At 47.2% G+C, this 25,855-nt stretch overlaps 1 protein-coding gene across 3 annotated transcripts; it reads left to right on the plus strand.

The window, feature by feature from the left end:
* Positions 1-9,097: 9,097 nt before the first annotated feature.
* PRNP (prion protein) lies at positions 9,098-25,134 on the plus strand. 3 transcript variants are annotated; one of them, XM_023251428.2, is made up of 3 exons: positions 9,098-9,253; positions 12,162-12,259; positions 22,798-25,134. In XM_023251428.2, the coding sequence occupies exon 3, from the start codon at positions 22,808-22,810 to the stop codon at positions 23,588-23,590; it is 783 nt and encodes a 260-aa protein (XP_023107196.1). In that variant the 5' UTR covers positions 9,098-9,253; positions 12,162-12,259; positions 22,798-22,807; the 3' UTR covers positions 23,591-25,134. The 3 variants fall into 3 exon arrangements, with proteins under 3 accessions (XP_023107196.1, XP_019682354.2, XP_044909776.1); XM_045053841.1 differs by having other exon boundaries at positions 9,229-9,249; XM_019826795.3 differs by lacking the exon at positions 12,162-12,259 and having other exon boundaries at positions 9,143-9,253.
* Positions 25,135-25,855: the final 721 nt, after the last annotated feature.

Below are 25,855 nucleotides of genomic sequence, written 5' to 3' on the forward strand. Positions count from 1 at the left end.
ATCATAAATAACGCTGCTATAATGGGCAAAAGACATGAATAGACGCTTTTCCAAAGAAGACATCCAGGTGGCTAAGAGACACATGAAGAAATGCTCCACGTCACTCCTCATCAGGGAAATACAAATGAAAACCACACCAAGATACCACCTCACCCCCGTCAGCATGGCTAACGTGAACGACTCAGGCAACAACAGATGTTGGCGAGGATGCGGAGAAAGAGGATCGCTTTTGCACTGCTGGTGGGAATGCAAACTGGCGCGGCCACTCTGGAAAACAGTATGGAGGTTCCTCAAAAAATTAAACATAAAATTACCCTATGACCCAGCAATTGCACTACTAGGCATTTATCCAAGGGATACAGGTGTGCTGTTTCAAAGGGGCACAAGCACCCCAATGTGTATAGCACCACTATCGACCATAGACAAAGTATGGAAAGAGCCCAAATGTCCATTGACAGATAAATGGATAAAGAAGATGTGTATACATATAAAATGGAGTATTATTCGGTATTCAAAAAGAAATGAAATCTTGCCATTTGGAGCTACATGGATGGAACTAGAGGGTATTTTGCAAAGCTAAATTAGTCATTCAGAGGAGCACCTGGGTGGCTCAGTCGGTTAAGCGTCCGACCTCGACTCAGGTCATGATCTCACGGTTCGTGACTTTGAGCCCCGCATCGGGCTCTGTGTTGACAGCTCAGAGCCTGGAGCCTGCTTTGGTCAGATTCTGTGTCTCCCTCTCTCTCTGCCTCTCCCCCGCTCACATTCTGTCTCTCTATTTCTCCCTCTCAAAAATAATAAATAAACATTTAAAATAAATACATAAATATATGTCAGTCAGAGAAAGGTAAGTATCATATGACTTCACTCATATGAGGAATATATGATACAAAACAGATGAACATAAGGGAAGGGAAGCAAAAATAATACAAAAACAGGGAAGGGGACAAAACATAAGAGGCTCTTAAATACAGAGAACAAACTGAGGGTTCCTGGAGGGGTTGTGGGTGGGGGGATGGGCTAAATGGGCAAGGGGCATTAAGGGAGACACTTGTTGGGATGAGCACTGGGTGGTATCCGTAGGGAATGAATTACTGAAATCTACTTCTGAAATCATTGCTGCACTATATGCTAATTACCTTGGGTGTAAATAAATAAATAAATAAATAAATAGAGCTGCTATAAATATAGAGCTACACATACCCCTTTGACTCAGCGTTTTTGTGTTTGGGGGGGTAAATACCCAGTAGTGCATATAAATGCTTCTTTATTTTCGCTGCCCGCCCCCACTTAGACAAGAGCTGAAGGTCTTGAATGTCAGTAAAAGTTTAGAGCGCTCAAAATATATTTGGAAACCGCCTCTCCATCAGTGCAACCTCAGATTTAAAAGCAATATACATCTGGCCTTCATTCACAGATCCTGGCTCACAGCCCCCAAAGCCCTTAAAATTTTCTGAGAGATAAGGGCAACGGGGGCAAGGCTGGGATGTTGAATGATCACCATCGGCCAGTGATTTAATGCCATCCCTACTTAATGAAGCCTCCATCACACCCCAAAAGAACCGGGTTCAGAGAGCTTCCGGGTTGGTGAACGCATGGATATCTGGGGAAAGTGGTGGGTTCAGAGCATGGAAGCCCCACACCCTTCCCCAAATCTTGTCCCTACGCATCGCTTCCGTCTGGCTGTTCCTGGGTGATATCCTTTTATTTTTTTTTTTAATTTTTTTTTCAACGTTTATTTATTTTTGGGACAGAGAGAGACAGAGCATGAACGGGGGAGGGGCAGAGAGAGAGGGAGACACAGAATCGGAAACAGGCTCCAGGCTCCGAGCCGTCAGCCCAGAGCCTGACTCGGGGCTCGAACTCACGGACCGCGAGATCGTGACCTGGCTGAAGTCGGACGCTTAACCGACTGCGCCACCCAGGCGCCCCGGTGATATCCTTTTATAATAAACTGTGATCTCGCAGTAAAATGTTACCGTGAGTTCTGTGACCATTCCAGCAAGGGGACGGTTGGGACCTGTTGTCTGTATCGGTCAGTCAGAAGCTCAGGGGACAACCGGACTTGCAGCTGGCATCTGAAGGGTGGGGGTTGGAGGGAGCGGTCATTCCTGCAGGACCGAGCCCTTAACCTGGGGGACCTGACGTGATCACCAGGCAGACTGTGTCAGAATCAAGTTGAACTATAGGACGCCCTGGTGGGGTTAGAGAATTGCTTGGTGGTGGCAGGAAAACACCCACCCCCACCCACCCACTACACACACAGACACACACACACACATTGAAATTGGATGTTAGAATTATTTTAACCGGTGACGAGAAAGATTACCAATGGGGAAGGAACTGCCGGTAGAAACACAGGAAGTCTCCAGTTTCCAGAACAAAGGAACGAGTCAGAAGCCGGGCCTGGGGTGGGAGACAATGAAATGCTGACAAAATCAGACAGTTGATTCTGCCAAATCTGGGATGCAGAACAAAGCAAGTGAAGGACCCGAGTGTGGCAAGGATACTAGGTGACACGAAGCGTTGGTTTGGGTATCTGGGATACCTCACACATGGCTAGACAGAAAGAGAGAACAGAAAATTCGGTTGGAGTCGAGGGGAAACGAGGAGCAGAGCCATCAGAGGAAATGGGAGAGGGTGACACTCAGGATGACGTTCAAGTTCAGCTGAGTTTCCTTCTGTAAGGTCCTGAGGCTCTCCTCTCAAGGAATTTACAACCTTCCTAAAGACCGACAGAGAAATCAAGTTGAACTTGATTTCAGAGAAATACCAGGGCCGTTCAAAGCGGGGCTGGATGGCACAAACCAGTCACTGCTGGGGCAGGAGGAAGGCAGTTGAGTTTGGCAGGTGGGGGGCAGACATGGGAAGATTCCACAGAAGGGGACCCATCTGAGCTAGAACCCCACAGCAGAGGTGGTGAAGGAATTTGGGGCTGAGGGAAGTGGCTGAGCAGAGCTTCGGTTAAAAAAGGGGCAGTGGCCCAGTAGGACCACGGCCCCAGGGGACACAGGGAGAGATGCCATCAGAACACGGGCAGGGCCTTCCACAAAACCTTAACCCCAGACCCTAAAATCTCATCCCCTCACCTTTAATTAAAAACCTTTTTTGGGGGGCGCCTGGGTGGCTCCGTCGGTTGGGCGACCGACTTCGGCTCAGGTCATGATCTCACGGTTCGTGAGTTCGAGCCCCGCGTCGGGCTCTGTGCTGACGGCTCGGAGCCTGAGGCCCGCTTCAGATTCTGTGTCTCCCTCTCTCTCCACCCCTCCCTGCTCACATCCTGTGTCTGTCTCTCAATAATGAATAAATGTTAAAAAAAAAATTTAAAAAAAATTAAAAAAATAAAAACCTTTTTATTATTATTATTATTGAAGTAGAGCTGACACATGTTCCGTTCATTTCAGGCGTACAACAGAGTGATCTGACGAGTCCATATGTCATGCTGTGCTCATCAGGAGCGTAGCTACATCTGTCACCCCCCAATGCCATTACAAGGCCACTGACTACATTCTCTGTGCTGTGCCTTTTATGCCTGTGACTTTCATTCCCTCTTTAGTTTACTTCTGTCCCCATCACTCTGTCAAAACTGCTCCCATCCAGTCCCCAGTAACGACTTTTATGTCACCAAATCCAGCGAGCTCTTTCCTGTTGCCACTCTATTTGGTCACAGCAGCTGACTCCTGCCTTCTTGAAATACTCTCCTCTCTCAGCTTCTGGGACCTTCTTGATTTCCTTCTGCCTCACTGGCTCTCACTCCTCAGTCTACCTTGCCAGCTACGATCTCTCTAGTTCCAAGCGTGGTGCAGCACCAGCACCTGGGAACCTGTGAGAAACGAAGATCCTTGGACCCCATCCCACGTCTACTGATCAGAATCTCCAGGGTGGGACCCAGGGACCTGTGTTTTATCCAGTCCTCTAGGTGACTCACGCTAACCACGGAGAACTGCTGATCGAAAACTTCCAGAGTTCTTGGCAGTTCAGAGCGGATTCCCTTTCTTTTCCCTGGCCACACCTTCTCCCTTGATGTTATCCAAGCCTGTGACTTTGCTAATGATCTACCTACTGACAACTTCTAAATGCACATCTTCAGCACCAACCCACCCAAACTCCAGAATCCCAGGCGTATCCATCTGGGGGTGACACAGGCATCTCAAATTCAACGTATCTGACATGGAAGGAACTTCTCTAACACCTGGGCCCTCTAAAACTTGGTCTTTGTCCATTTTTTACCATGTCGGATAAAAGCACCTCTTCTACTACTACCCTAGATCAAACCACCATTTTATCTCCCCTGGACCACGACAAGAGCCACCTTCCAGGCCCTGTTTCCACTTTTCCCCCTGAGACCTCACACAACAACCAGAGTGGTCTTTTAAGAACTTAAATCAGATCATATCATTTCCCTGCTTAATCTCCAAGGGCTTCCTGTCACACCTAATTAAAATCTAAAGACCTTGTCATGGGCTCTTAGGCCCTGCACGACTTGATCACTTTCTATGTGGCTCCCCGTGCTCCCCTTTGATGTCTGAGGTCAGACACTGTAACTGTATGATTCACACTAGGTGCTCTATAAGTTGGTCATTGAATGAAATAATTCTCCTTTTGCAAATAAGTGAATTTAGACTTTGACTTCCTTAGCTTCTTCATATTTCCTGAGAAGGATCTATATGACATTGACAATACCTTGGAGCCAGGACAGATGGGGTGCAAAGGAAGATTCTCAAAAATGACTTGACAGTGCTGTGAACTTCAGCACAGCAGGTGCCCGAGAGGCCACAAGATGAAGCCCTAGAGGACAGACCTTAAACTCCACTCCCCACCAATCTAGAAAATCGCCTTTCTTGTTCATAATGGGGTATGGTAGTTGCCATGATGGGGGAGGCAATTGTGAATGAGGTTGGGATAAAGAATGATGTAGGGCCATTTGTAAAAGCTTCCTCCTGTGGGCTGCCTACCCGTAGTGCTGTTCATGAGGTCAATGAGAGCCCCTAAGAATCTTATAGGCCAGACCTCCAACTCCATTATGGCAGTTTTAAAAAATGGCCACACTAGTATCCAAAATCTATAAAGAGCTCACCAAACTCCACACCCGAAAAACAAATAATCCAGTGAAGAAATGGGCAGAAAACATGAATAGACACTTCTCTAAAGAAGACATCCAGATGGCCAACAGGCACATGAAAAGATGCTCAACGTCGCTCCTCATCAGGGAAATACAAATCAAAACCACACTCAGATATCACCTCACGCCAGAGTGGCCAAAATGAACAAATCAGGAGACTATAGATGCTGGAGAGGATGCGGAGAAACGGGAACCCTCTTGCACTGTTGGTGGGAATGCAAACTGGTACAGCCACTCTGGAAAACAGTGTGGAGGTTCCTCAAAAAATTAAAAATAGACCTACCCTATGACCCACGAGTAGCACTGCTAGGAATTTACCCAAGGGATACAGGAGTACTGATGCATAGGGGCACTTGTACCCCAATGTTTCTAGCAGCACTTTCAACAATAGCCAAATTGTGGAAAGAGCCTAGATGTCCATCAACTGATGAATGGATAAAGAAATTGTGGTTTATATACACAATGGAGTACTACGTGGCAATGAGAAAGAATGAAATATGGCCCTTTGCAGCAACATGGATGGAGCTGGAGAGTGTGATGCTAAGTGAAATAAGCCACACAGAGAAAGACAGATACCATATGTTTTCACTCTTATGTGGATCCTGAGAAACTTAACAGAAACCCATGGGGGAGGGGAAGGAAAAAAAAAAAAAAAGAGGTTAGAGTGGGAGAGAGCCAAAGCATAAGAGACTCTTAAAAACTGAGAACAAACTGAGGGTTGATGGGGGGTGGGAGAGAGGGGAGGGTGGGTGATGGGTATTGAGGAGGGCACCTTTTGGGATGAGCACTGGGTGTTGTATGGAAACCAATTTGACAATAAATTTCATATATTGGAAAAAAAAAAAAAAAGACCCAAAAGTCAACTAGTTCTTGGCCTGTGGTTCATTCTTAGGATCATAAATAACGTCACAGTCATGGACTTTGAACTCTGAATCAGATGAGCTAACTGGTAACTACTGCCATGTGGTCTCAAAAGCTATAGGAAACACTTACTAGTAATTTATTTTAAAGACAAATAACCCAGTTAACAAATGGGCAGAAAACATGAATAGACACTTTGCCAAAGAAGACATCCAGACATAACAGACACATGAAAAGATGCTCAATATCACTCATTATCAGGCAACTACAAATCAAAACCACAATGAGATACCACTTTACACTTGTTGGAATGGCTAAATTTAACAACACAAGAAACAACAGGTGTTGGTGAAGTTGCAGGAAAAGGGGGACCTTCTTGCACCACTGACAGGAAGGCAAACTGGTGCAGTCACTCTGGAGAACAGTATGGAGGTTCCTCAAAAAAATTAAAAATAGAACTACCCTATGATTCAGCAATTGTACGACTTGGTATTTACCCAAAGGATACAAATATATAGTTTCAAAGGGGTGTGTGCACCCCGATATTTACAGCAGCATTAATCAACAATAGCCAAACTATGGAGAAAGTCAAAAAATTAAACAAACAAACAAACAAGGATAAAGAACAAACTGAGGGTTGATGGAGGTAAGTGGGTGAGGGAGGTAAGATGGGTGATGGGTATTAAAGAGGGCACTTGTGAGGAGCCCTGGGTGTTGCATGTAAGTGATGTATCACTGAAGTCTACTCCTGAAACCAGTCTTTCACTGTATATTAACTAAAATTTAAATATAAGTTAAAGGGGCACCTGGGTGGCTCAGTCGGTTGAGCATCCGACTTCGGCTCAGGTCATGATCTCACGGTCCATGGGTTCAAGCCCCGCGTCGGGCTCTGTGCTGACAGCTCAGAGCCTGGAGCCTGCTTCAGATTCTGTGTCTCCCTCTCTCTCTGACCCTCCCCCGTTCATGCTCTCTCTCTGTCTCAAAAATAAATAAACATTAAAAAAAATATATATATATATATATATATTAAAAAATAAAAAGACAACTGCCCAATTGGCAAACATTGCCTTTGGAAAGAAAAATCAGATATTAAAAATGTATTGAACTATGAAAAAAAATGGCCACAAATTCTTTGCTACTCCTCCTCCATACTCCCAAGGGGGTCTATGTCCCCTCCCCTTGAATCTGGATGGACCTGTGACTACTTTGGTCGATAGGGTACCGTGGAAGTGAGGTTACGTGATTTCCAAGACTAGGTTGAAAGCTGCAAGTCAGGTTCCATGCCATCACTGGAACTCTCATGTCCTAAGAAGCCATGTAAGAATTCTTTCAAACCTGAGACCAGTATGCTGCGGGGGAAGCCAGGCCATGTGGAGAAGCCATGCATAGGCATTCTGATAAGCACACCTGATTTTCCAGGCTTCCGCTCCTGTGCCAGCCATGCAAGTGGAAGAGCCTTTTGGTGATTCCAACCTCCAGCTATCAAGTCTCCCTGAGACTTTGAGTCTACAATGGCCCCAGACATCATGGGAGAAGCCAAGTCCCCACTGTGCCTGTTCACCTCCTTGGCCAACAAGCATCCATGGGCATAAGAAACTGGTGGTTGTTTTAAACCACTAAGTTTTATGGGTGGTTGCTACATAGCAATTATAGCCAGAATAGGACATAGGGCAATTGCTTTTGGTTCCCTAATCCCCTTAAGAAATCTTCTGCCTTTGAGCCCTTTCTTGCTGGGAGAGCATGTGGCCAGCAGACACAGGATTCTTTGGAGGAAAAAAAACAACAACCGAGTTTTAAGGTCTTCTAACCAAGCTTTCCAGAGTCCCTCCTGCCAGGGGGAAGCCAGCCCCTTGCCCAGTCTGATCTGGTCACCTCACTCCAGGCTCCAGCCCAGCTATGACTCAGAGAGATGCCTCACTGCTCCCAGTCTACCTGGCAATAAGCCATCTCCAAAGGAAGAAGCTAAGGCTCTAAAAGTACTGTCGTCCTAATCATTATGTAAGACTGGATGGATAGAAAATGGCCATAGCATTTTTGCCTAATGTTCCTTTCTAACTGGCCAAAGTCCAGTTGTCTGTTACTGAATCATCCCAAGGGATGGCCATCCATGTTTTCCAGACCTATCATTTCCCATCCGAGCTGACCTTTCAACTTACCTCCCACATTCACATAAACATCACTCATTCACATAAACATCACGAGGCACTGTTCCACATCCCTGTGGTCTCTGACTTCTCCCCTTCCTGCCCACTTGTCCCCTCCCACTTAAGTGATCCACCCTGGGGTAGGGGTATGTAATCCAAATCCTGTTTCCAATGGGTGTCTCAGTTTATAACCTCCTTTCTTACAAACTTAGTGGGGCCTCTTGCCCATAAAAAGGGGACTAGATGTCCCATTTTTCCCAGCAGTCTTGGTTTATGCCCACTGACCTGCTTAATTAATACTGGTGCCCATTTCACTTTAAAAGTGACCCAGTTCGGGGTTATAATTTAGATGGTTCCCCAAACCTTAACTCCCATCCTTCTATCACTTCATCCCTGATCATCTTTTACATGAGACAAATCTCTACCTAATTTCTTAGCAGGAATAATGTGAACAGGAATAATAATAAACAGAACGCGTCTGTTTACCACAGGTGATGTGAGTGGACTTATTAAATGGAGTGCATTTTTCCCTGTGCGTGTCACAATCTAAATCACCTCTCTTGTATAAAATAAGGAACAGAAACTGAGTAAATCAAAGAACCGGTGATGGCCAATGTTCTTCCTAGGCCTCAAATTTTAAGAATTTATGCGAAAATTCATAAAACTGGGCAAAAAATTTTTCCTCTCTAGAAATTCCTGGCTACCAAAGTTCCAGAAATTGCTTTCTCATTCCCTAACGTCTCATTCTCTCCATTATGTAACGGGAGAGTTGGGGCTTCGGGCCGAATTTCTTTTTAAAGATGATTTTTACAGTCAATGAGCAACGTCAGGGAGTGATGACACCGGGAGGTGGCATCAGCCGGTGCAAGCGTTTAAGCGAATCCCAACACGCCTTTCATGGAGACTCAGACGCCCGGGAGCCCTTGGCAGGTCCGCACCTCCGGGAGTAAACCCCCGCCGCCCGCCCGCGGCTCACGGGAGCGCGCCTGAGACCGCGTGGTCATTGGTGCACGCGCCGCCCCCTTCCCCGCCCCCTGCCGTCGTCCTGGGCGGTGCGCTTCGCCAGCCTCCGCGCCAGTCGCTGACAGCCGCGGCGCGGAGAGCTTCTCCTGTGCTACCGAGGCAGGTAAACAGACCGGTCGCCTGGTCGACTCCCAGCGCGGGGAGGGGACGGGGGTCCGGAGCACCGGGGTGCGGCGGGGAGGGGGGGGGGCGCCGCGGAGCCCGGGAGCGAGAACCCGGGGCTTTGGGGGGCGGGGGCAGACCTTGACCGTGAGGAGAAGGGGGCTTCCCTGCGGGCGCGGGGCGCGTCCGGCCTGCCCCAGGGTGCTCGTGGGTTTTCGGGTGACGAAAACGCCTGGTTTCGCTTTCCTGGTTGGGGCTGGGGGCGGCGGACGCGGCGGACGCGGCCGGCCTGGCCCCCTGGGGAGGGATGACGATATGCTACGGTGTCTAGTCCTGCCCAGAGCGTGTTCGCGGCCCGAGGGGCCGAAAGTCCGGCGAGGTGGTGGCGATCACCTCGCGCAAACGCGCCCGGGGAACCCAAGAAGGCCCGCCAGCGGCTCCGGGCAGAGCCGCCGGGGGGTCGCGGGGCTCCGGGCTGCTCGCCGTTTGGTCGTCCTCCCCGCCGGCAGGCAGAGGCCGGGGACGCCCTTCGCCGGGCCCGGCCCCACCCGACGCCCCAGGGTGCGCGGGGTGGGGGTGGGGAGCGGGCGCCAGCCCGGAGCCAGGGCCTCGGCGGGAGGGGAGTCCGGGCGCCCGGGGGCCCCCTTCGCCGGCGAGGTCCCCCCGAGAGGCGGCCTCACCAGTCCAGCCCTCGGTAGAGCGTGGGCCGAGCGGGTGGGCGTGGGCGGGGCCCTCAGCGGGGTGGGGCCTGGGGTGGCCCGGCACTCCGGTCTCGAGGCCTGGTGTGCCAGGTGGCCGGGGACACACGGCTCCTGCCTTGATCGTGACTATCGTCATGGTTGCGTATTTTTCTTCCATTCAGAGCATCACGGTTTAATAAACACTTCCCCCACATGCTGAACATCTGAGATGTTTCCCTTTTCCTGGCGAAAAAACTCCAGGTGGAATAGGATTAAGGTGTTTACAAATCAAATTACCAAAAAAATGGAAACAGAAAATTGAATAAAAAGGTCAGACCTCTGGGAAAATGAAGAACTCTCTCAGACTTCAAGGAGAAAGCGAAAGATCACCAATAGGGAACAGTTTAACTTCCATGACCACCGGGGAGCTCTTAAAAAGAACCAGCTGGAAAGGGAAGGAAAACAGAGGGCTAGGGGGTGTTTTGTATCTGACACGGTTTTCATATTTGTGAGAGGAAAATGTCAAGATTATCATAGAAAAATGGCGAAATGATGAGCGATTTACACAATAAAATGCAAATTAAAGGAAGTCTGGATTATCATTTTACATCTATTAAATGAACAAAACCAAAAACGGTAATAGTTACAGTAACCCCTAGAAGAAAGTTGCCATGAGGGGGCCCCTAGCTGGCTCAGTCTGTACATCATGTGACTCTTGATCTTGGGGTTGTGAGTTGGAACCCCACCTTGGGTATATAGAGATTACTTAAAAATAAAAAAAAGAAAGAAAGAAAACTGCCATGAAACTTGAATATTCAGTTTTCCAAAGGTGTGGCGGGGCTTTGGAGTTAGAAAGATGGCCCTGCTACCGACTTCCTGAGTTTGGAGGGTCGCCTAATGTCATAATCCTCCTCTAGTCCATTCATAAAATAGAAGAAATGATAGAGGAAATGATACCTGCATCCGAGTTTGTTGCCAAGATTTATTTATGTGAAACTTTTGTGAAATTTATGTGATATACCTTTATTCTTTTCCTAGTCACACCCCTCTGGGTGTCCTGAATTATTGCAGACTTTTTGTAAAACAATCTGGCAGTGCTTCCATTAAGAAGTTAAAATGGTGACCCAGAAACCCTATTGCTGGGAATTTACCTGCAATGGAAGAAACAAGCAAACAAAAGAAAAAAAGCCAGATGCAGGCACATATTGGTGCAGAATGATCTAAAATTAGAACCAACTGGGAAACAACAGCAGGGCAGTAGCTCAGAAAATCATGGCACATTAACTGGAAGGAGCATTATGTAACCATCAAAAGTCATGATTTTGGAGCCTCTGATATATGGGGGAAACTGACAAGTCAAAATGCAGGTTTCAAAACTACTCAAATGTGAATGCATATGTGGAAAATCTGAAAGTAAAAGCACCAAAAAACGGACATTTTAATAGAAGTTAGAGGTGATTTTAATGTTCTTTTTTGTTAGTATTTGCTTTTACTAAATAATACAGTTTTTTAAATTGGTCACATATGTCTCAGTATATAAAATGATACAGACCCACAGCTTTCTGTGTGTGAAGGAGGGAAAGCTGTGTCCTGTTTGCTGCTTTTTATTTTTATTTTTTTAATGTTTATTTACTTTTTTTTTTTAATTTTTTTTAACGTTTATTTATTTTTGAGACAAAGGGAGACAGAGCATGAACGGGGGAGGGTCAGAGAGAGAGGGAGACACGGAATCTGAGACAGGCTCCAGGCTCTGAGCTGTCAGCACAGAGCCCGACGCGGGGCTCGAACTCACGGACTGCAAGATCATGACCTGGGCTGAAGTCGGACGCTTAACCCACTAAGCCACCCAGGCGCCCCAATGTTTATTTACTTTTGAGAGAGAGAGAAAGAGTGCGAGTGGGGGAAGGGCAGAGAGAGAGGGAGACACAGAATCCAGAGCCGACTCCAGGCTCTGAGCTGTCAGCCCAGAGCCGGATGTGGTGCTCGAACTCTCTAACCACGAGATCATGACCTGGGCTGAAGGCGGACGCTTAACTGACTAAGCCACCCGGGCGCCCCTGTTTGCTACTTTTTAAAATGATCTCATTCTTTTTTTTTTCAAATACTGTCTCATTTTTTTCTTGAGTAGATTTATTAGTTTAGTAATATATATATTAGGTTTTTCTTTTAAGGAATCAGTTCTTAGATTTATTTATCAATTCTAGCTTTTTCTTTTTTGTTGTTTTTAAGGACTCCCGAATATATTTGAAAACTGAATAACTTTAGCCAAGCCGAAGCAGCCGGTCTTCTCGGAGGCACAATCCCAGCTCAGCTGAGCCACGACAGACGTATGTACCCTGTGGAATCTCTTTGGTCTTCTGAAGGTTCAAAGTGTCCAACTGTCATAGAAAATAAGGGTCTGGATGGGGTGCCTGGGTGGCTCAGTCGGTTGGGCGTCTAACTTCAGCTCAGGTCATGATCTCACGGTCTGTGAGTTCGAGCCCCGCATCGGGCTCTGTGCTGACAGCTCGGAGCCCGGAGCCTGCTTCCGATTCTGTATCTCACTCTCTCTCTGACCCGTGCCCTGCTCACACTCGGTCTCTCAAAAATGAATAAAGATTAAAAAAAAAAAAAAAATTCCATTCTCCCTTTCAGATCTTACTTCCTCTTCTAAGGCACCTGTAGCAGCTGTGAACTGCTTTGTATTAAACATTCAGATTGCCCCTGCATCTCACCCAGTGACTGTGCTGCACTGGAAAATAATCCTCAGTGGATAGTGTGGGTAGCAGGACTTACAGTTGGGAGCATTTTATTTTTTTCCGGTTTGTTAATCCTTTTTCTTCAGCTGTGTTGTACTTAATGCTTTTAAACTGTGTGTGTGATCACTGCCAGGGAAGCGTGCCCCTTCACGAAAAGCATTATAAATGTGGTTCAGCGTTGTGCTCCTGAGGACCTAGCTCTGAAGCCTTGTTGGGAGTGCAGTTCCCTAGGTAGCTTCTATAAATCCCCAAATCCCATTGCTAGACATCACAGGCTCTGGGCCCGGGATAGGCACCTGAAGTGTTGCTTTTTTTTTTTTTTTTTTTTTTTTTTCAACGTTTTTATTTATTTTTGGGACAGAAAGAGACAGAGCATGAATGGGGGAGGGGCAGAGAGAGAGGGAGACACAGAATCGGAAACAGGCTCCAGGCTCTGAGCCATCAGCCCAGAGCCCGACACGGGGCTCGAATTCACGGACCGTGAGATCGTGACCTGGCTGAAGTCGGACACTTAACCGACTGCGCCACCCAGGCGCCCCTGAAGTGTTGCTTTTTAAAAGCGCTTCAGGCAGTTCTGGTGATAGACGGGTTGGGGGTCCTGTTCAGTCCAGGCCTGGGCCTCAGGTACCCATGAAACCCCACATCCCAAAGTGTTTTTGCAAAATCTTGTCGAGTTTGCGTCAGATTCTTTAAGGGGCAGTGACCTCAAAAAGATGAAAATAGGACAAGGTTCTACTTTGCCCTGGTAAGATGAGGAATTTCCCCGGGGACTTTGGGGGTGGGGGAAGATGTTTGGTGCCACTTCCCAATTTAGCCAGTTAAGTTTCAAGTTATAACACGTTCTAAGTATTAGAAGTTTGGCCCCTGGCACATGACCATTAGGCTAGTTCCTACCAGCTCTGACTCTCGTATCCCTGTGTATAAATGGGGTAATTGATGGATCTTTTACATGCCTTCTCTCGAGTTCCATTGCTTTGCCATCTGCTCATGCACCGAGGCCACATGCTCTTATTTATTTTAATGCTTGTTTATTTGTTTGTTTACTTATCTATTTATTTTGAGAGTGGGCAGAGGGACAGAGAGGGAGAAAGAGAATCCCAAGCAGGCTCCATGCTGTCAGCAAAAAGCCCAGCATGGGGCTCGATCGCACAAACCTTGAGATCATGACCTGACCTGAACTGAAATCAAGAGTCAGATACTTAACCCAACTGAGCCACCCAGGCACCACCCCCAACCCCACCCCACCCCCAACCCCGCCTTTTTAAAAATAAGAATGGAGGTTGATTTTTTTTTTTTTTTTACATTTTATTTATTTTTGATAGACAGAGAGAGACAGAGCACAAGTGGGAGAGGGGCAGAGAGAGACAGAGACACAGAAGCCGAAATAGGTTCCAGGCTCTGAGCTGTCAGTACAGAGCCCAACGCAGGGCTCAAACTCACAAACGGAGAGATAGTGACCTGAGCTGAAGTCGGACGCTTAACCGACTGAGCTACCCAGGCGCCCCTGGTGGTTGATTTTAATTGAAAACTTACAGTATCTGCGGAGAATCTTACAGTTTTATTTCTTTAACCTATTAATAGATTTACTGTTTTGAGCCATCCTCGCATTCCTAAAATAGTCCTTATTGGTCACAGTGTATTCTTCTTTTACTAACTGCCAAAATCAGTTTGGCGGTATTTTCTGCTGGATTTTGGCACCCATATTGGTGGAGGCTGGGTGACTAAGGGCGTGAGCCCTACACTGGAAGTGCTGGGGTTTCAGTCTCGGCCCTTTATCAGCCCTTGGCTCTAGACGCTGTTGCCCAGGTAAAGACACTCTAACCGTTCTCTCTGCTGGGCTCCAGGTTCTTAAAACAGTTGCCTAAATTGAACATCTCATAGATGTTGCCAAGTTAACATGTCCAAACCACAGCTCTCGGTTTCTCTCCAAGCAGGACTCCCCACCAGTTTTGCCCATTTCACTAGATGACATCACCCACCAAGCTAAATATCTTACTCGCCATTGTGTCTCCAGCAACTAACACAATGCTGGGACCTTAGAAGGCACTGGAATATTTGTTGAACGAGGGGTGCCTGGGTAGCCCAGTCGGATTAAGTGTTCACCTCTTGATTTCGGCTCAGGTCATGATCTCACGGTTGGTGAGATTGAGCCCCATATTGGGATTCTCTGATTCTCTCTCTCTCCCCCTGTCTCTCTCTGCCCTTCCCCCGGTCTCTCTCTCTCCCTCTCTCCCTCTTTCCCTCTCTCTCTCAAAATAAATAAACTTAAAATATTTGTTGAATGAATCAATAAGTTGTATTGTAAATATTACATTATACTATGTAATTTTTCACAACTTTTTCTTTCGTTTCTCTTATGGTTAGTGGTCAGTTCAAAATTTCTATTTATTTAAAAACTGGCCCATACTAGTTATTCCGTAAATGTTTGTTGGTTGAATTAATTCTAAAGTCAGTATTTGTAATTTATATTTTAACAAAAAGGCAGTCCATCCCACAGATTTTAATTCGTGGAACACAGCTACACATAGAAGGCTGTTACTCTTTTGAAGCCTTCCCTTTTTTTTTTTATTTTTTTCAATGTTTATTTATTTATTTATTTATTTATTTTTTAATTTTTTTCCACATTTTTTATGTATTTTGGGGACAGAGAGAGACAGAGCATGAACGGGGGAGGGGCAGAGAGAGAGGGAGACACAGAATCAGAAACAGGCTCCAGGCTCTGAGCCGTCAGCCCAGAGCCTGACGCGGGCTCGAACTCACGGACCGCGAGATCTTGACCTGGCTGAAGTCGGACGCCTAACCGACTGCGCCACCCAGGCGCCCCAATGTTTATTTATTTTTGAGAGACAGAGAGAGAGAGAGAACTTGAGTAGGGAGGGGCAGAGAGAGAGGGAGACACAGAATCCAAAGCAGCTTCAGGCTCTGAGCTGTCAGCATGAAGCCCAGTGCGGGGCTCCAACCCACAAACCGCGAGATCATGACCTGAGCCGAAGTCAGACGCTTAACCGATTGAGCCACCCAGGTGCCCCTAAAGGCTTCCTTTTCTAAGGTTATTTTGCCTTTCCCATTCCCCATGTGGCTCTGTGTAGTGATGTGTGCTTGTGTTTGTATTACGTTTTCAAGTCATTCGATTTTATTTAGAAATTCCTTGGGGCACCTGAGTGGTTCAGTTGGTTGAGCATCTGACTCGGGCAGTGATCTCACTGTTCAGAAGTTCGAGCCTTGCTTCCAGTGAGCCCCGCTCCTCTCTCTCTCTTTCTCCCTCCCTTCTTTCCTCCCAGTTTCTCTCTCTCTGCTCCTCATGGGACTGTCCCTTATAGGATTCTCTGTCTCTCTCCCTCTCTGTCCCTTGTTCACTCGCACCATCTCTCTCCCTCTCTGCCCCTCATGGGACTGTCTGTCATGGGATTCTCTGTCTCTCTTCCTCTCTCTCTCTTCCTCTCTCTCTTTCTCTCTCTCTCTCTCTGCCCCTTGCTTACTTGTGCCCTCTCTATCAAAAGAAGGAAAGAAGGAAGGAAGGAAGGAAGGAAGGAAGGAAGGAAGGAAGGAAGGAAGGAAGGAAGGAAGGAAGGAAAGAAAAAAAAAGAAAAAAAATTCCTCATTTTTCTGGGTTTTATTTATTAAGTTCTAGTTTCATCTCTTATTTCTTTATAACTATGACGTATTTTGAAATTTTCTGTTTTCTTCTTTTTTGAGTTGAATAATCATTTAATTTATTTTCATTCTTTCTGTTCAGTTAAACCACCCACACCTTTGACAGTCACATGGGTTCCTTTATTCCCACATCTCTGCCTTCTTGGCATCATCCAACTCTCTTGTGGTTTTGGTTTGGTTTGGTAATTTTTTTCTTTTCGGCTAGAGTGTCAAGTGTAAGTGACTTTTTTTTTTTTTTTTTTGGTCCCATTTTATCTGATTCTTAATGATTTTGAATATCTTTTCATGCCCTTTTGGCTTTCCCTCTTTTATAAATGATCAGTTTTTATATCTTGTGGCCCTGTTGTCTGTTGGAATTACTGTCTCTTACTGCTTTGCAAGGATTCCTTGTCAGTTCTAGAAATGTTCGAGACTCTGTTGGTCTTAAATACTAAAAATATTTTTTTTACCATTATGTACTCCTTCTCTTAATTTTGTCTGTAGTGTTCTTCATAGCATTAAACAAGAATCCTTAACTTTCATGTCATAAGATTCTTATTCTTGGTGTGTGCTTTTTGTTTAAAAAGTCCTTCCTTGGGGCACCTGGGTGGCTCAGTCAGTTGGGTGTCTGACTCTGGCTTTGCTCTCACGGTTCATGAGTTCGAGCCCCATGTCAGGTTCTGTGCTGACAGCTCAGAACCTGGAGCTGCTTAAGATTCTATGTTTCCTTCTGCCTCCGCCCCTCCCCTGCTCATGCTTTGTTTCTGTCTCTTTCTTTTTTTCTTTTTTTTTTTCAATATATGAAATTTATTGTCAAATTGGTTTCCATACAACACCCAGTGCTCATCCCAAAAGGTGCCCTCTTCAATACCCATCACCCACCCTCCCCTCCCTCCCACCCCCCACTTCTCTGTCTCTTTCTAAAATAAAATTTAAAAAAATGAAAAGTCCTTTCCCTACTCCTCCTTCAGGTCACATAGACATACACCTGTATTTTCTTCTTCTTTTATTTTTTTTTAAGTTTATTTATTTTGAGAGAGAGAGAGCAAGTAGGGGAGGAGCAGAGAGAGAGAGAGAGAGAGAGAGAGAGAGAGAGAGAATCCCAAGCAGGCTTCCCGCACTTGAACTCACAGACCGCGAGATCATGACCTGAGCCAAAGTCCTACACTTAACCGACTGAGCCACCCAGGTGCCCCTGTGTCTTCTTCTAATGACCTACTTTTACCTTTCACAGCTGGGTCTGTATTCCATCTAGAGTCTGCTCTTGCATGTGGCGTTAGGGATCCAGTTTTATTTTTTCTTCGGTTTCCCAGAAGCACCCGCTAAACAACCTTCCTTTCTCCAATGATTTGTGGTACCTGCTTTATTGTATATCAAGTCCCTGCTAAAGTATGTATTCAAGGGTTTATCTTCTACTCACGTTGGTCTGTTGGTTTGTTCCTAGACTTCTGTGCGGTCTCTACCGCTATGGCTCTGTAGTAGGATTTATATCTGATGCAGTAGATTCCTCTCTGTTCCTTTTTAAGGTGGAGTTTGCTATTCATGGACATTCCTTCACCTTGTAAGCTTATTGAACTCCTCAAAAAATCCAGGTAGACTTTTGATTGTCATTTGGTTGAAATTATAGGTTCACTGGGGGGGGGGGGGTCATTGACAGATATCTTTCTAATACTGAGTCATCCCAGTCAAAGCCATGAATACCTTTCCATTTTTACAGATCATCGTCAGTGTTCTTTATTGGAGTTAAAAAATTGTTTCCCCGGTCTTATTTTTTCTCAGTTAAATCCGTTCCTGGAAATTTTACAGTTTGGTTTCGCTACTGTGATTTTTTTTTTTTTTTTTTTTTTTTTTTTCTAGTCGATTCCTGCTGGTGTAGAGAAATGCTGTTGATTTTTCTAGGCCGGTCTTGTATCCCACAGCCTTGCTGAATTCTAGAACTGGGTCTCGTGTCATTTCTGATGAGTCTGTTGGGTTTTCTGTTGTGTGATCACCTTAACTGCAAATAACGACAGCTGGCTCTTTCCTTGCATTTCTTGCCCTGGCTACTTCTTTGTCTCTGCGTGTGGCATTGAACGGGACCTTCAGTACTGTGATGATGGACGTCCTTGTCTTATTTTTGATCTCGGACAGGAGTGCCTTCAGAGGCTATCCGCTAAGTGTGTTTACTGGTTTTGTTATATAACGTTTATCAGGTTAGGGGAGTTTCCTCCTATTCCTAGCCTGCTAATAGTATTTTTTTAAAGTGATAAAGAGCTGTTGACCTTTGACATACTTAATGTCTTGAAATGTACCAGAGGATTGGGCTACAACCTGACCATTCACAGAGAGTATCTTATAGGAATAGTGTCCTAGCACAGCCAGGGACTCAGAATCCCAATCTCCATCCCCCACGATTTTACTAACCGGCACTGTAATCATGGCTATTGTCACCTGACTTCTCTGAATCTTGGTAGCCTAATTTGTAGAGTGAGAGGTTTGCATTAAATAATAGAAGATCTTCCCAATTTTATCGCAAACAGAAAGAAACTCTCCAAGGTCTTCTGTAAGTTTTGAGTCCCACTTACCTTTAGAAATGGTTCTATACTTCAAACTGTAGCTGTTATTTTTAATAGCTTTTCATAACTAAATGTTGCTTTTGTTGTTCTCAGCTGAGCCTCATCTCCAAATGGTCTTGTCCTCAGATATTCTGTGATTGGCCTAGTTTATCCAGTATTCGGCTTTTATAAAGTACTGGGCAGCAATGCGTGCCATGGCACACACAGCTTGGTGAGAGCGTTGCTAAAGCCAAGCCCCTCATTTACCTCCCCCGAGACCTGCCCCACACTTCTGTGTTCTGTCCATGCAGTTGTCCAGTCCACAAGCCTGGGTGCCACTTCGACTCTTCCAGGCTCCCATCCTGTACAACAAACACCAAGTCCTCCAGAAGCTGCCTTCTAACGCACACCATCCATGGAAGGAGACCATCTCCTTCCCTGGCAAGGCCGCCATCTTTTACCTCAATCACTGCAGTAGCCTTGAAACTAGTTTCCCTGTGTCCACACACACACACACACACACACACACACACAGTCCCCAGTCCATTCTCCACAATGTTCTTTCTCAGGGAGAACCCAGAACTCATCACTGGCTCTTTAGTACTTTCAGGATCAAGTCCAGACTACTTAATATGCCTTATAATTAGGCTGCCTGTGTTAACATACTGGGGCACTCTTGAGAATGAAAGGGGCGCTCTTAATATTAGCACCAGGAACAATGGGTGTAGACTGTCCCAGGGCAGTGGGGGTGTCTGCTCAGCTTGCTGGTGAGGCCCTTTCCTGCCTGACCCCGCCTGCCTCTCTGCTGCACATGAAGGCCCCACTTCGATGAAGCCACCTGCAGCCCCCAGTCCTGCTGACACTCTCACTGCCCATCTGCACTCTGCATGCTCTGTGCCCCCTTCTACGTCCCGTGCCCAGCCTCCCGAGGACCGAGTCCCTCTCTGTGCCGCCTTTACTATGTGGTGTCACCGTCTGCTCACATACCTGCACACGCTTATAGAGCTGGGACTCTTACAGCCTTGGGCAGGGCATGTTCAAAGCCAGTCTCGGTGTTACTTCCCTTGCTACCTGCTTTTCCAGCCCCCTCAACCATATCAGGTAACATCGCCATCCAGCCGGAGTCCAGATGGCACGTGAGGTCAACCTTTAGATAAGTGGATCGTAGTTGTTAGACAGCCGGCCATTGCAGGAAAGAGTGTTGTGAGAATTCATAAATATGGTTCACTCTTGTAACAATTTGATTTTTAGTTTGGTTATTTCTTATGCTTTGTAACAGATATGTTCACACTCCTCCATTCACTCAGCATTTATTGTGTAAGCCAGGCACTGTGTTTACGCACCTGGGGCCCAGCTGTGAACAAAACAAAACTCCCGCCCTGGGGTGGCCTGCACTCCCGTGGAGAAGGTGAACAGGAAGCAAATAATAAATCGTAGATGTCAAGTAAGCATCCCTGCTCTGGAGAAAAATGAAGCAGGAGGGGCGCCTGGGTGGCTCAGTCTGTTGAGGGTCTGACATTTGATTTCGGCTCAGGTCATGATCTCGTGGTCATGAGACTGAGCCCTACATCAAGCTCTGTGATGAGCATGGCACCTGCTTGGGATTCTGTCTCTTTCTCTCTCTCTTTCTTTCTCTCTTCCTCTCCCCTGTCCCTGCCCCCCCCCCAAAAAAATGAAGCAGGATAAGGGGATAGGATGCAGGGTGCTGGCTTAGGTAGAGTGGCATGGGCAGCCCTGCAGAGGTGACATTAGAGCAAACTTGAGCCACATGAGTAACTGTGGAGGGAGAACCTTCCAGTCCTGGGAGCAGCAGGTGCAAAGGCCCTGAGATGGGAAAGTGCTTATTAAGTCTGGGGAGCAGGAGGAGGCCAGAGAGGCAAGGTCATGTGGGGCCCCGCCGGCATGGTCAGGACTTGGGGTCTTACCCTGGGCATGAAGGAGTGCCACTTGGGGGGAAGGGAAGAGGCATGGTGTGAGCTACATATTAAAAGGTTGTGTGAGCCCTGGGCTGCTGAGTAGAGAACACACAGTAGGGGCCTGGGGAAAGCAGGGAGGCTGGTTGGAGGCTGTTGAAAGAGCCCGTCCAGGAGCAGTAGATGCTTCACTCAGGATACTAAGTAGTGTCGGGAAATGTGAGTGGTTTTGGGATTTAGGATTTATTTTCAGTATAGAGCTGATAAGATTTGCTGGTAGAATCATCGTGTCCTGTGAGAAAGAGGAAATTCAAGAATAACTCCACGGTGTTGGCTGGGTTCGGCTCATTGGGGTGAACAAAGTAGTTGTTGACATAAAACTCCATTAAATTGGGAAATGTTGACTGGGGCGACACTCCCCTAGTTCAGTTCCCTGCAGTGTGTGAGCAGAAGTGTGGGCAGCACGGAGGCCGAGAGCTGGAGCCTGTGTGCAAGTGAAGAATACCCCAGGGGAGCAGGCTTGTAGAAGGCTGGGCACCGGGGACTCGTGCTGAGGGTACTAGAAGAAGGCCAGCCGACGTGTCCCAGGACCCTGCCCCTCTAACCCTACCCAGAAGAGCCTCCCAAAATCCTGACTGGCATGATCTGAGCAGTTGAACTTGGCTTGTAACTTTCAGATATATTTTTATTCACTTATGGCCACCGAGATTTTCAGTAATGATAGCAGAAGCATAAACAAGATGTGAATTCATTTACTTACTGCACCGTTCTCCTTCCCCTGCATGTGTGTGTGTGTCTTTGATCTCTGCGCTTGGAACGGAGCACCCAGGGGAAATAAGGTATTTAATCGGAAGGGAGGTTTTTAGTTTGATGAACGTGCAGTCTGTAGAGGGTCATTAATCATTATCCAGGATACTTGGCTGGTTTAGTCCTAAGCTGTGCTGGTCATTGTATGTGAGACCGGTTTCTTTTGTACCAACAATTAGAAAATAAGTCACTCATAAGCCGTTAAATGCCGAACTAAAACTCATTCAGTGACTGAGTATCCGCAAATTTTGTGGACACGGCCATTTTTGACCTGCTTTGAGCAGCCCTTTTTATAGAAGAAAAGATGAATTGACAAGCAGGCTTGCAAGATCCTGCATGTTTCCCGTTTCCAAAAACTGTTGTATTGAGAATTACTTTGAGGAGATTCTTGCCGGCACTTACACGTTGTGAGGGTATGAATTCCTTCACGCACAAACACCTATCGTGGGCCTGCTCTGCCAGGTGCCACCCCAGGTCCCGAGGAGAGAGCAACAAACAGGACTCGCTCCCTGCTGACATTCATTCCCACAGATGAAAGAAGACATGAACCAGCGGTTTTCAAAGTCATTTAATTACTGCAAACTCAACTGGCGGGGGGGGGGGCTTCCTAGCTCACAAGACTTCCATAGGGGCCACACCAAGTTCCCATAAGGTTCCAGAAGGGGCCACACCAGGATCCTCGTAGCAGTCCACACAGCAGCCAGGGACTTGCCTCCACTCCCAGCCCCTACAAGTAACTCCTTGGGTGCAAGGGAATGAGGCCCTTATTGGTGGGTGAAGAGTTCCCCTTCACGTAGAAGCCCCAGACCTTGCAGGATCTGGCGTCCCTCGTGACAGCCCCAAAGGGGCACTGCTTCCAGGGTTCCCACAAGGACATGCCTGGTTACAGCAATCACCCCTCTAGGGATGCTCAAAGCTATGGCAGACCCACCAGACGCACTTTATCAATCGGGTTATTTTTACCATAAGCAACATTGCTGACATTCCATCGTTATCAGGTTTCCAGGAAACAGAGCCAGAAATGATATGAAAGACAAATTTGTCCTTAGAGAAGGACAAAGCTGTGTTAACGCTTTATTTGACATTACTTGTGTCATAAGTGCCACAGAGGAGAGGTAGGAGTGGAGAGCCTTTGTGACCGACATGCAGACGCTCTCACTCGAGCGTTCATTCATTACGCAGCAAGCGCCGAGTGGTTCCAACATGAACGTAAGATGCTGACGCCCTTCTCATTTTGCAGATACATCGTCATGGTGAAAGGCCACATAGGCGGCTGGATCCTGGTTCTGTTTGTGGCCACATGGAGTGACGTGGGCCTCTGCAAGAAGCGGCCGAAGCCTGGTGGAGGATGGAACACTGGGGGGAGCCGGTACCCGGGGCAGGGCAGTCCTGGAGGCAACCGTTACCCACCCCAGGGCGGCGGCGGCTGGGGTCAGCCCCACGCCGGCGGCGGCTGGGGTCAGCCCCACGCCGGCGGAGGCTGGGGTCAGCCCCACGCCGGCGGTGGCTGGGGCCAGCCCCACGCCGGCGGCGGCTGGGGTCAAGGTGGTGGCACCCACGGTCAGTGGGGCAAACCCAGTAAGCCGAAAACCAACATGAAGCACATGGCCGGAGCCGCGGCAGCCGGGGCGGTAGTGGGGGGCCTCGGCGGCTACATGCTGGGGAGTGCCATGAGCCGGCCCCTCATTCATTTTGGCAACGACTACGAGGACCGTTACTACCGTGAAAACATGTACCGCTACCCCAACCAAGTGTACTACAGGCCAGTGGATCAGTACAGCAACCAGAACAACTTTGTGCACGACTGCGTCAACATCACGGTCAGGCAGCACACGGTCACCACCACCACCAAGGGGGAGAACTTCACGGAGACCGACATGAAGATAATGGAGCGCGTGGTGGAGCAGATGTGCGTCACCCAGTACCAGAAAGAGTCCGAGGCCTACTACCAAAGAGGGGCGAGCGCCATCCTCTTCTCCCCGCCTCCCGTGATTCTCCTCCTCTCGCTCCTCATCCTCCTGATCGGGGGTTGAGGGCGGCCTTGCCGTCTTCCCCATCTTCTTCATCTTTTACGGGTTGGGGGAGGGGGTGTCTACCTACAGCCCTGTAGTGATGGTGTCTCATTCCTGCTTCTCTATCGCCCATAGGCTAATACCCTTGGCACCGATGGCCCCGGGAAATGTAGAGCAGACCCAGGATGCTATTTATTCGAGCCCCGAGGGATTGAGTCCTTCATGGGCCAGTGCTAGTGCTGGGCTGGGAATAACAACAACAAATAATCATTGGTTGATCTAGGGCTCCTTTTTTTGTCTAGTGCGGCAGATTGAGGCGAAGTCGATTCTCAAAACAGCCTTCAAGTCCCTTCACCTCAATACCTCCGGCTCCTTCCCCAGCTAGAGCTCAGTACACTAATGCCCCATCTTAGCCGTGATTTCACGGCAACGTGGGACATTTTCTTCACCCGTTTTAAGAGAACCTGACTACATTTCCCCGTTCAGAGAGCATTTCTGCCAAATTTGAGTATCATGGCCACATGATACTCATTCAAAAAACAAAACTAGAGATCCTTAGCTCCTGGGCCCAGGCTCAGCGCCAGAGAGCACGTGCCCTGTGTCTGCACAGAGCTGGGACAGAGTCTTGCATTTTGCAGTGTGGGCTACACAGCAGCTATCGTGTCAAGAGGCACTAGACCTCGGCAGACAAGGTTTTCACAGGGAACGTGCGTAACCAACAACACAAAAAGACTAAAAAATAGCCCAACACTTGGTGCCCTTGGAGGCGAGCTCCCGGCTTGGACGTTTAAAGCACCTACTCGTGGCATTCCTTTCTTTCACAACCTAAACTGTAGAGAAGTAGGGCAGTAAAAAATTGCACCACTTTCTGGGCACTGAGAGCAAATCTTTGGTCATTTACCTGGGAACCAGAACCATTTTGACATAGACGAAGGTGCAGCGTGAAAATCCGTTCTCCCAGAGCATTACACAATGAAAAAAATGATTAGTAGACAAAAGAAGTGCTCGCATTTCTCCATTGCTGTCTCATAACTGTCGAAAGCCAGAACTGTGTCAAGTCCTGGTTTGGCCATCCCAAAAAATACCTTAGGTGGCAGATGACAGAAACATCCATTCAGAGTGGAAAAAAAGAATTCTGTTACTGTTATTTAAGGTAAAATTATTGTCTGGGTCATTCATCATTGTCACCTAGCTGATAAATTACCGTCCTGCAATGTTACTGGCTTGCACTGTGCGGGTATTTGATGTAAAAAAAAAAAAAAATTATTATATATATATATATTGTGTATGACCAACATAGAAATTTGGGTTAGAGGAGTTAACATCTATCTGATCTATTGTACCACCTGTTTTTGTAAGGTACTAAATAATTAATACGTAGAAAACCCTTTTGCGTGGTCCTCAGGCTTACATGTGCACTGAATAGTTTTGTATAAAGATCCATGGTGGATCTTTGAAATATGCATGTACTTTATATTTTCTATATTTGTAACTTTGCATGCACTTGTATAAAAAATTGTATAAATGTTCTATATCTGGACCAGAATTAAACAGGAGCTAAGTGAGCGTGTTGTGGTGTTGGCAGTGATGTTCTCCACTGTGCCCTGTGTTGGCAGGGCCATTGTGGGGGTGAACTGGAACAAAGCGGCTCGTGCAGTCCCCACGCCCCTGTGGTGACCAGTGTCCCCTGCACCCGCTCGCGATCCTGCCCTCAGCTGTGCTCCAGGCACGCATGCCAGCTGCTCCTGGCTACCTTTTCATTTTTTCTGCAAATGTCTTGAGTGTCCTTGGCACTGGGTAGATGCCAAAGGCACTATTGCAACGGAGGAAGACAGTCCTGGCACTCTGGAAGCTGCTTTTCTGTCCTGGATTTTGAAATAGAGGATTTTCTTGACTAAATTGGAACTGAACAGGCTCTCAGTACCAACTTGATTGCCCCTCCCCCCCATACACACACCCCTCTCACCCCCAATCTCAGCTCATAAAATCTCCCAGACCCTGGGAGCCCCAGGGGCAGTCCCTCCCTTTGGGCTGAAATTTAACACCTCAGGTCCACAAAGGCCACTCATTTGTCACAGTGCTTCAAATAATCACGGAAATGACGGTGGTTGAACTCACAGTATTTGTTAATACCTTAGGAAATGCCAATATCCAGTAGCGATCGCAGCATCAACTTTGTCCTAAAAACGGCAAGAAAGAAGTCCACGCGTCGGAACCCTATGCTCGCAAAACTGCTGGAACGGACACCTAAGTTTCAAAAGCGTGACTCATCCATGAGTAAGCCTC

The sequence above is a fragment of the Felis catus genome, chromosome A3 (genome assembly GCF_018350175.1).
Source record: "Felis catus isolate Fca126 chromosome A3, F.catus_Fca126_mat1.0, whole genome shotgun sequence".
NCBI lineage: Eukaryota > Metazoa > Chordata > Mammalia > Carnivora > Felidae > Felis > Felis catus.

Excerpts from the sequence above, each read along its gene's own strand:
- PRNP (XM_023251428.2), top strand. The coding sequence starts at position 22,808 with ATGGTGAAAGGCCACATAGGCGGCTGGATCCTGGTTCTGTTTGTGGCC.